At 35.5% G+C, this 11557-nt stretch overlaps 1 protein-coding gene across 1 annotated transcript in view; it reads left to right on the top strand.

The window, feature by feature from the left end:
- The first annotated feature begins 850 nt into the window (after nt 1-850).
- RBFOX1 (RNA binding protein, fox-1 homolog (C. elegans) 1) overlaps nt 851-11557 on the top strand; it is a 226197-nt gene continuing 215490 nt past the window's right edge. The window contains 2 exon segments of the mRNA XM_010187938.1: nt 851-1008; nt 3786-4006. Coding sequence (XP_010186240.1) covers nt 3920-4006 — 87 coding nt within the window. The 5' untranslated portion in view covers nt 851-1008; nt 3786-3919.

Here is an 11557-nt window from a genome sequence, read left to right as displayed (position 1 = left end):
ACCTGCCTTTTAGCAAAATTCTCCAGAAATGAAACAAATAATATTGTATATTTTATTCATGTGTATGTATTTAACACTTAAAACTGCCTTCATCTATTTTCTTGACCTTTTGTCCTGCCTTTTATTTTTAAAATCAGTTTTCAGTTTCAGAAAATTCTTGAAAACTTTTAATGGGGGCGGAGGGGAAATTGGGGTTGAGAAACTGCTACCTGGGAAAAAAGCATGCCCTCCATTAGCGGACTGAAAATGGCTTTGCGTGTCTTTTTTTCTTTTTTTTCTTTTTTTTTTTCTAACAGCATAATTATTTTCTAGAATGTAATGGAAATGAAAGTTGTATAGTTATTTAAAATAGGTGATCTCCCCTTTTCCACCCACACACATACTTAATTTTTTGCAGAGAGTAAGAATCCTGGAGTAGGCAGGGAGTGAGTAGTGTCACCACCAGCGGCTTCAGACAGGCGATTGATGTGCGTAGTACTGACCACTCTGGCTTTGGCCTAGGAAAAACTTTTAGGCTTCTGCTTAACTTAATCATTCTAGAGGTCCTGCTAAAGTGAAACAGAATTATTAGTATAATACACTTGTGGCTCCTTCTCCGAGTCCTCATCAGTCTTCATGGTCAAATTTCATGTGTTCAATATATCCTTGCAGAACAGGAGTGCCCATTAATGCTAACTAAGAGTGTACTGTAAAACTTAAGATTAATTTCCTTTTTGTATGGCTGGGAGGGCATACAAATATGTTGGTATAAACTGGTGAAGCTGGTGTAGTTGCACTGGCGTAAGTTCAGAATTCGGCACGGGGCGGAGATGCAAGTAAAGCTGTATTGTACTTCTGTGGTTTTGATTCACAGAGGTTTGTGCGAACTTAGGTAGCTGGTGCACACATGGGACATCATCAAAGAGCCCAACCAGAAAGTCAGAGCTTGGATTTGGAGTGCCATACGGCTATACATTTAGAAGCATGTTGTTGTAGTGAGGCAAGCAAAGCATCCTTTCGTTAAAACAGGTAACTACAGTTTATTTTCAAAGTTTATTTTTATATATTACAATCTGCAATATAGTAAATCTAAGTGCTTTTTAGACATTTGATATTTTCATTATTCTTGAATGTTTATACTGCTTGCAAAGGAGTGGAAGAGTGCCCCGTAAGTTGCTGAGTTCAGACTACCACTGCTATTGATTTCATATAATTTTATGTTCTAAGCTATCCTTTTTTGTTACTGTGGATTTGGAAGCTTGCTCTAGACCCTCACTTAGCCGACCCCAAAATACTTTTAAAAAGTAACTTGAAAAAAATAACTGCAGCCTAAATTTATTAATGACTAGTTATTCCTTGATTTTTAGTTTGTCAGGATTGTCCTTAGCTTAAACAGTCTTTTCCTCCTACTGTTTTCTTCCCTGTTCACAGATTGTTTTGCTAGGATAAACAAATCAAGCTTTCTTAGGTTCACGTTACAACATAGTTGCTCCATTCCCCTGAACAACACAGAAAAGACTTTCTCTACAGCTGTCATCGTTGAATTTGACCTTTTTTTTTTTTAATGTGGATGAGGAGAACTATATGCTATTGGAAGTACCTCTAAGAAATTAACTGAGAAATAAAATTAAGAAACACTGATAATTTGCCTTTCATATTTGCATCACACCGGCAGCTCAAATTCCTTTAATAGATGCGATGAAGTCCTGCTCTTCTTCCTCCTGAGTTTAGAACTGAAGTTTCTGTTTTTAGCAGAAGGATGACCTTACATTCTGTGTTATTGAATTTCATCCCTTTTCTGTTAATGCAGTCCATGAGGTTGAGCAATGCTTCATAAACAATGTTCTTATCCTTCTCAGTCTTGACAATACCTTCCAACTTTGTCATCAGGACTTTCGTCAGCACGTTGCCTTGTGCCAAAATAATTAATTAAACTGTTAAGCAAAAACTGTCCCAAAATAGATCACAGAATAACGTCCCTTGAGTCTGTGCTTTGCTGTACAAATCCTCTTGCTCTTTAGGTTTTCTAACGTTTTATCAAGTACATACATGCTGAAGCAAAAAAAGACTAGATATTTTACAGAGCAATTTAACAATCATTATGTTTGTCAGTTGTCTCACTGGAGTAATTTGAGACTCGCAGAATCCATTTTATAATCTTGATTCCTAGGTGAAAGAAATCTTGCTTTTCCACAAATATAGCTCACTGTTAGACTAAGCAAATAGATAATAGTTAATATGAACTTATTTTAGAAATTAGTTACTTTTAAATGAGTTGTAATGGCAACTTGCTTTCTCATATATATACCTTTGTTTATATATTCCTGTATGAAAGTTAATAACTGGTTTTGCATTGAAATTTATGAAAATCTTTTGGCAGAACCCTCGATGTGCTGGCCTACTGTGTGCTTAATAATTAAACTGCAGGGTTCTGTTCCTTCATAAGAAAAGAGGAAGATATATGATTAATAGCGAAGCATAGTCAGGTAACCAGTGTGAGCAGCATTATCCTCACCAGAGAAGTGAAGCGATTCTGTAACAGGAGATGGAACTAGGTAAACATCACTTCATCATGTGACAATTGCTGTCTTCATTGGCAGTCTCTCAAAAGAGCACCACGGAGGGTCACAATTCAACATCTAAAGTTAGAAATGGTCTAAGGCTGATAGTAATGAGGGCCAACATGCAGCTGCTAAGGTAGATTTCTAAGTCATGCAACACGGCTGCCTTGATACGTGAGAATCAATTACTGAAAACCTTTCATGATGGTCAAAATGTGACATTAAAGAATTGAGTATCACATCAAATCTTGTCTGCAATTAGTTATCTGGAAAAGTAATTGCGCAACAAAATGAAGTAGTTGAAATTAGTGATGTGAAGCACCCTAGTTATTCAAAGACTGCAGGAAAGGACTTAATTTTTTTTAATTTTTTTTTCTATTTTTTTTGACTGGTAACGAAGTTTTAAGCAACTAACTAATTCTTCATTGAATTAAAAAGATCTTGCTCATTTGTAATTCTTGTCATCAGTCATATTTGCAATAGAAGATACATTGCACATGAAACAGGTGTTAATGACTAAATTTGTTTTGTCTAAAGTAAAAATGATTAGCTGTGGAAGAGAATGTCTTTCAAGTAGTACATTAAAAGCAAAACTGTTTTGTTTAGGGGGTGAAAACAGCCTAAATTTCACTCTTTTGTCTCTTACACTAAGAGTGCAAGTTTAATTGAAGAACATGTATGAAATACTCTAAAGTCAAATTCGTTCTTTTTAAAAGCTATGATAAATGTAACAACATAGATGTCGTGAAAGGCTAGAAAAGCTATTAAAATTTAATTTACACTAATAGAAGTAGTTAGCTTGCATTAGTTTACTCAAATACTCAAAATAAGCAAGAAAAATATAATTAATCAAAACAGAATACGTATCCAATGTTAGTTTAAACTCTCATGAATATCGTTTAACAGCTTATAACTACAAGGAAACATTTATTTATGCAATCATGATAAACCTGATTATTTTTAAATGGCTTCTGATAGTAACTGTTGTTATGTATATGCCAGAATTGTTAGGAAAATTAATTCTAATTGGTAGAGCTCTACAGAATTTGATCTGTATGTGTATAGTACTTAAAAATCTGAACTGATAAATAGTAGTTGGTTAGTCATGTTACTTAAGCTGGTCCCAAAATAGCACCTTCCTTTTTTGGTAGAGTTAGGTTTGCAGCTGTTGTCTCTATCTGTTGTCTCTGAAGAAAATTTTAACATTAAGAGTTGCTGACGTCAATTTTTTTCTTTTTTTTACAGCTGATGTGGGCTTTGCCCCTGACAGAAGTTATTTGGTTCTAGCTCTGAGTTTGGAAGAAGTTGGTATATAGATTTTCCCCTAACTTTCAATTGATGTGTTTAGCTTTAGTGGGAGTAATACTATCACTTAAACCATGTTGTCGTCTCAAGGAGTTTTGCTACATCCATATGGAGTGCCAATGATTCTGCCGGCAGCACCATACTTCGCTGGACTTGTTCAGGTAATGCGAGGCCGCTTCCAACAAGCAACTTAACTCTAGTGCACTTAGAGTAATAATTGGAATTTTTATGGTTGAGAAAGCAAACACTTTTAATACAGGCAAAAGCTCTCATGTAGTCAGTGAGAAGACAGTAGGAAATCAAAAAGATGGATCACCTTAATCTGTGTATTGACATCTCTCATGGCTGAATAAATGGCGTAGTTGAGCTATATTTGCTTGTATTGATTTGTCTGCTGTTTAACATTCATGCCTTGGCTTCACGAGGTTGACCACAGGGCAGAGGATTTGCTATCCATTCTGGGTTTCTGAGGGAGTCAGCATTCCCACGGCAGGTCATAAGACAAAGTAACTTACCATGATGTGTTCAGGTTAAGTGTTTTAGCACAGCAAATATGAATAGTGTTAAATATGCATTAATTCATGTGTTCTGTGTCATACTGAATGAAAAAGGGTTTGTGTTTTTGTGTGTATAGAAATATATCACTTTCACAGAATATTCATGCACTTCATATTAATTCTTTCAAGCCCTGAATGCATAAGATCTTGCTTCAGGGCAAGAGCGCTGTATTTTGGAAGTTAACTGGCAATTACTAGATTTAGCTGTTGCTGTGTTTTCTACTTTTGATTTTGTTTTTAGCAAGAGGTGGTATTACTGAAATTTCTGCTGTTAGGATTTTGAATAGATCATGCAGACTCTAATTAAGCAAGAAGTATTCTGTTGTTTACAGTATTAGAAGACATTAAGACAGGGTAGAGAGACACACAGATGTACTATGACGTTTCTGCGTCATGCTAACTATTAGTCACATTAAATGTGGAGGAAAGGCAAATTTTCATTATGCTCCTTTACTACATCAGTTAGCTGGTGTAGAGAGGCAGTCACAGCATGAAACAGGTTTTTTAATATAGGGCCATTTGGTACTTGAAGACTCTGAGTTGTGTTCTTCACTTTAGGCTTAATATCAGACACATATGTCTAAAACAGAAATATAGCATTGTACAGTGGCTGTTATCAGGTATTGAAAAACACTGTCTTCTGGGACATGCAAGCAGATGCTATTTTTCTATACAGTGAGACATGGCAGCACACTTGAACACATCAAGCAGGCCTTTAAATCCATTAGAATTTGGGGATGAAGGTTGGACGCGAGAGTTCAGTCAGACCCTTTGCCATCCTGTCCAATAAATAATTACAAGCAAATCGTGCCTTTCACTCTATGCTGATTGATGTTGAAATTGCTTTTGAAAGTTCTCATAAGTTCCTGTTATAGATTAAGTGCCGGTGTAGGAAAAATAACTGCACCCAACTGAAATGGGTGAATGTAATCAGGTTTAATGGACTCAAGAGCTTGTTGGGAATTAAATAACTATTGATTTGTTGGAAAGTTGCTGTCATTACAAAATGCCACTCTGGACACATTATCCAAGCAGATAGATTAGAAGAAAGGGCCCTTTGAAAATTCAGGATGCCTTATTTCAATCTATTTTCTTTTTTTCTTTCCTTAGAAAGATAAATCCAGGTCTATGCTACTGTATTAGCATAGGTCTAAAATAGTCAAGCAATAAAAACTATTCTACAAAAAAGATAGGTATGTTTACAGTTACAGTTGAAAAATATATTTCATATGGATATGTCTCTAGTCTCTCCTCTTCTCTCCCTCATGTGATACCTGAAAATTGCATTTTGGAAACAAAACAAATGTCTGAGTTATTGTTTTAGTGGGTGAACTAGAATATTAAATGGTTTCACCACTTTCTCAGCTCAAGTTTTTTTCTGTATTGGCAGTATGTGCAGTCAGCCTATGACACTAGAATGCTTACTGTTGTTCTCTTAGATTAAACTGAGGTATCCAAAATTAATATTGCAAAGGACACTTGATAGGCATATTTATATCATCCTCTTCTAAGAAGTAACTACATAATGTTCAGAACTTTAATGGAAATTTTCTTCAAAAATATGCCTTGATAAACTGATTATACAAATATTTTTACTGGGTTGCAGGTTGAGAGTCGGAACCCTGAAGTATTTTTGAATACAAAGCTGTTTTAACGTCTTGGAGGCTTATAAGATCGCAGTTTCTTTACTTGCATGGATTTCTGCAGAAAGTAGGTGTATTTCTGATTAGGAATTCCCCATGATTTCCAGTTGGATTTACACCATGATTGCATGTGAAGACAGTGTAGACTATTGTATAGCGATCTGGGGGACTACTTTGGGTTTTTTTCATTTTTTGTGTTGCATGGCTGAGCCAGAGAGAGCTCAAATCTCTGTGGAGGATTCTCAGTCTCCAGGGGTTCTGCACCTTCAAGTGCTGTGTATTATTTTACTTTATGCTTTGTATGTGCAGCCTTTTCCAGCCTCTCCTGCTAAATTAATCAGTAAACTACCCTGCATCCTCTGCCTGCTTTTGTCACACCCTCTTCTTACAGAGTACTGCAAAGTGTGAAAATTAGGACAAACAAAAAAGTCTAGATACTGTGAATACATCTGTAGAAACACTTCAGATAAAACAGAGGTGTATTTTCTCAATTGCATGTATTATTCTATTAAGAATATTTGTATTCCTCTCACCAAGATTGTACATTTGAGTGAGATTATGAAAAATCGAAGGCGTATGTTCCTGGAGAGAGAGAGAAGGTAGTTGTTCAGAGTTACAGATATGTTAAAATTTATCAAATTATGTTAAATATGCTTGCAAACTTAGTTTTATTTTCCAGTAAATAAATATACCTTCAAAAAACTTACTAGAATGATGGTATTATTATTGCCTATGATTTCTTAACACATTTTTTAAATGAGAAAAATAAAATATCTTTTCCTCTGCCACCTTCCTCCTAAGTGAAACTCTAGGAGGAGAAAACATCCCATGAAAGTACAAATGATGCATAAATAGCATTATGCCTCATGTGGGTGGAGAGATGTTTTCTGACTCGTCACAAAAGAGGTACTGACAGCTTCGCAGGCTGTGACAATACGCTGCCGTGAGGACCAAAGCAGGTACTGCAGCCCAGCAACTGCAGGTGCTGTGGACAGAAAGGCCTGTCAAAACTATCGTGCTGTTTCCTGTGATAGGTGAGATAAAAAAATGCCTTAGAGGATTAAGTGACAATCCAGTAAAAGACTTCTTATCCTGCCCTTGGCTCATATCCCAGTTTTGTCATTTGATTCCCATGTGAGAACCCCTATGTCCAGATAAGTAGTGAAGTCAGTAGGACATCACAAGAAAAAGATCGGTCTCATTGACCAGAGTGTGGGACCGTGGCACTGCTATCAGGACGGGTGGCTGTGTGCTGCCGTACTGTCTTACGTGTTATCAGAATAAACGTGAAAGGAAGTTCTCTTTGTCATTTAAATTACAAAGCGCAGCATCAAAAAAACCTATTTTGCAATTCACTAAAGAGTAGTATGTTTTGTAAAATAAGGTAAATATTTCCATATTAGCTTCATCTTTCGTGACTTTGAGTGTTTCCAGGTATATAAAATCTTTGTAACTGCTCTGGATACTTGGAATGTTAGGATTATAATAAAATATTTTAAAAACAGGTGCAATATATGACATTTTAATGATGGATGCCAAATTATTATGTCCTGGTTTAGGTGGCTCAATTTCCATTTGGCAGAGAAAGAGGAGTTCATATGTATTATCTTAAAAGTTATTAAAGTTTAAATCACTTAGACTTTTCAGTAAACTGCTGGAAAATTCTAAATGGAGAGATAGTTCTATTCAATACAAAATGAGCTACTTCAAGACAAAAAATATGGTGTTTTTTTCTGAATATCATCAGTATTTTTTAAAGTATGCTCTTATTTTAGCACAGTGACCAGAAAAGCTCTAACAGTTCTGAGGGTTTAAGCCTATGTTCCTTGTTAAAGACTTCAGCTAGCTAAGCTAAAAACTTTTTCTTATGCTTTTATTTGCTTATTTATTTTTGTGGTGATAAAGAGGTCAGAAGAAAAGAAGGAAATAGATGGCGGCTGTTTAATTATTGTAATAAATTGGGAATTACCATACTTTTAAGTACATAATTCTTAAGCATAAATTATTCTTGATATATTTTGGTTATATCTGTGCATCTGATTTTTCCATAGCTGGTTAACTACTGTGTTTCACGGACAACTGGAAAAGTGGTAATCTGGAGACAGTTCCGTTTTATTTTAAGGCTGAGAGAATTGCTTAGAATATGCTGTGAAAATTAGTGGTGCAGACTTCTTCACAGTGCCATCTTTACCCGTCTGTAAAATCCTTGTTACTGTGCTATATTGGGAAGTGCTAGCAGTGAATACATTCAGAATACTTGTAGATGCTAGTGTGTTAGGCTACCTGCAAAATCCTGCTTACTTTCTGACAGTCCAGTTTTAGAAAATGTTGTGGATATAATGTGTTACCCTACATTAAAAAGGCTTTTGTAATTTAGTAGTTTTTATTTGAAAAATGCATTTGAAATAGGAATGATGAGAGGTTTTATTCTTCCCATGTTTTCTGCAGTGGTGTATAGTTGTTCATAGTTGGTTTTAGATTACGATCTAGGGGAATGCAGTGCATACTTTCTGTTTACATTGTCTAAATTGCTTATTTGAAATGTAGTAAGCAGATGTTTTACCTTAGATGCAGATTTATTTTGGCTTGATTTTGTTCTGTCTTTGCAAGTGGTAAGGGTCTCCTCTTACTCATACTGTACTCCCAGCACTTTGTGAGTAGAGGACTAACATGTTTTACTACTGCAGTCACTTTACATCTGTGTGTGTGTTTTGTTCTGTTTCTAAGAGTATATCTGAAACTTCTTTTCTTTCTCAGTCTAAGAGTTGCAAAAGTTTTCTCTCTTCTGTATCAGAAGTGCTTTTAGTAGGAGATGTAAGCTGGTGATGATAGTGATGGATGTTGGTTGTATTATTTTGTTTACAAAAAAATATCAGTTATCAATGTTTAAATCTGTGGAAATACAACTTCAGATAATTTTTTGCTTTTTTCTTTTTTTACTTTTAATACATGGTTCAAACAATGTATCCAACATGCATTCTCTGAGAAGCCTCTAATTTCCTCAAGAGGCTACAGACAGCATGAAAGTATGTTATGGCTGTTGTGTTTGTTTTCTGATAACCTGGCTTTGTTTTTTGCTAGTAAGTGCAGGTATCATGAAATACCGGATGAGTGAAGCTAGAGGAGGAAGAGGGAGAGGGAAAGACACGGATTGTGTTTCCCATTGACCAAAGAGACTTCTTCAGTGAGAAGAATAGCCTATCTAAATAGTTTTAGTTCATCTAAGAAACAAGTGGTTATTCTCTCCTATCATCTACATAATTCTGTCTCTCTGGCTTTTATTTCAATACTGTATGACCTCTTCTGTCACCTTGGTCAGTGTTGTGTTGTAGTCAGGGCTTCTTTCTGAGCTCAGCAGAAAAAGCAAAATATTTCATCTGACACCCAACAGAGAATTTTTCCCTGTCCCACTTTTGCATGTAATATCAGTATTAGTGAATTTTAGACATTATGATGTATAATTATGGTCACTGGCTCATGTGTTGGATAATACACTTCAATGGAGTGTTTTAGTATGACAAGAAACTGGGTAAATCTGGGCCTTCGTGACTGCAGCTTCTGTAGTGATTTTTAAGTGGAATAAATAAAAGGATATTTGAGTTAGTATAGACAGACTAGTTCTATAGATGGAATAACTTTCATTAGGACAAGTTCTAGTTATTTGTTCATCCCCTAAATAAGATAAAACTTGTAAGATTTGAATTTTCTGCAAAAGCAGATTATTTAATTTGGCTTCCCTTACTAGAAGCCAGCAAGCTGATATGGCGATTTCCAAGGATCTGGAATTTCAGCAGAGTATTTTTTTTTTTAAAACTTATGCATAATCATCAGTAATAAAAATTATGATGGCCAGATTATGCCAGGAGATACAACTTTGACGTTCTGTTGCTTTCAGTAGAATGATACACAACTGATATCAAAGTATGCTTGTCAATCTAAATGTAGAACAATTATTTTCATGGGAGTTGGCTTGAATATTTTACCTATTCACCCTCTGGTAATTTAGCTTGTGTTATATGAGCTAAAGTTAGGAGCCCAGTTAAAATACATCTTTTGTTTTATTTGGCTGTTTGTTTGCTTGCTTTTTTTAACTGAGGTATGCGAGTAACTTTTCTCAGACCTGGTTTCAAAGAGGATATTGTAAAAACGTATGAAATATCTATTTCAATAGACCAGGTTCTGGAAAAAAATGGGGTAAGGACATCAAAATTTAAACTACAAATACCTGCAGCTGAAGTAATTGGAGATTGCATTTGAACTGTTCTGTTACTAGGTGGGACTGATGGCATCACACCTGGCTAAATATTTGCAAGCTAGGTATCACAGCTTTCTTAAGTTTACGAGTGTGAGAAGGGTTCACAGAGAATCTGAAAGTATTTGGGTGTTTTTTAGTGTAGTGACTGGTCATGCACACTGTAAATAGTTAATAGGAATTTGATCCAGGTTAATTTTCTTTGTCAGAGTTTCCACTTGTGCTTCATGAGATTCAGGTTTTTGTGGATTAGGGTAAATTCACAGAATCATAGAATCCCAGGTTGGAAGGGACTTCAAGATCATCCAGTCCAACCTCTCAAGGTAAAAGTATCGTTTAAATGAGCTGAGTCAGCACCCTGTCAAGCTGACTCTTAAAACCAACCAATGTAGGGGAATTCACCACTTCCTCTGGGAGATTGTTCAATGTCTCATCGATCTCATGGTAAAAAAAAGGAACTTGTGTCCATTACCCCTCATCTTCTCCATGTGACTCCTTGTGGAAAGGGAGTCTCTATCTTCTTGGTAGCCACCCTTTATGTACTGGTGCATGGTGATAAGGTCCCCCCTAAGCCTTCTCAAGGCTGAACAGACCCAATTTTCTCATCCTTTCTTCATACGCCAGGTCTTCCAGTCCTCTGATCATCCTTGTGGCCCTTCTCTGGTACCCTAATTTCTTCTCTTCCTCTAGTGGCTAAATTGCTTGGAGGATGACTTAACCCTCTTTAATTCTGATGGTTTTATTAAATCAATAAAGAATGTCTTTTTTTTATCTACATGTTGTTTTATTGTTGATCAAGCTAAGAAGAAAGCAAAAGTCCCTTTCCTGTTTATTCAGGAGTCAGAATAGTTCATATTCTGCCTTTTAAAATTTTGTTTGAGGCCTTTGAAATAAATCAAACAAATTGTGTATTTCAAGAAGGTGTTATTCAGACTTCATTGGAAAGAATCCTTAAGTAAAAGTAACTTATTTCTTATTAGGATAAAGCTAAAAATACTCATAAATCAATGAACTGATCTGAACACAGGTTTTTTTAAACTATTATTTTTATTTCTGAAATATTAAAAATTTGGTTTAACTATCACTAGCTCAGTGCTTTTTCATCTCGTAGAGCTAGAAGTGCACTTCTGTTATGTCTCTGTCCTTACTTTACCATACTATTTCAAAAGCATGTAGTGTTCTCTTATATGCTAATTAGTAACATTCAAAAGTAATGGAGGAGAAAATGGTAGGTTGTTTATATATTGTTTTACTATGATG

This window comes from Mesitornis unicolor, unplaced genomic scaffold, assembly GCF_000695765.1.
Source record: "Mesitornis unicolor isolate BGI_N332 unplaced genomic scaffold, ASM69576v1 scaffold20917, whole genome shotgun sequence".
Lineage (NCBI taxonomy): Eukaryota > Metazoa > Chordata > Aves > Mesitornithiformes > Mesitornithidae > Mesitornis > Mesitornis unicolor.
This window is presented reverse-complemented; position numbering and strand designations above follow the sequence as displayed.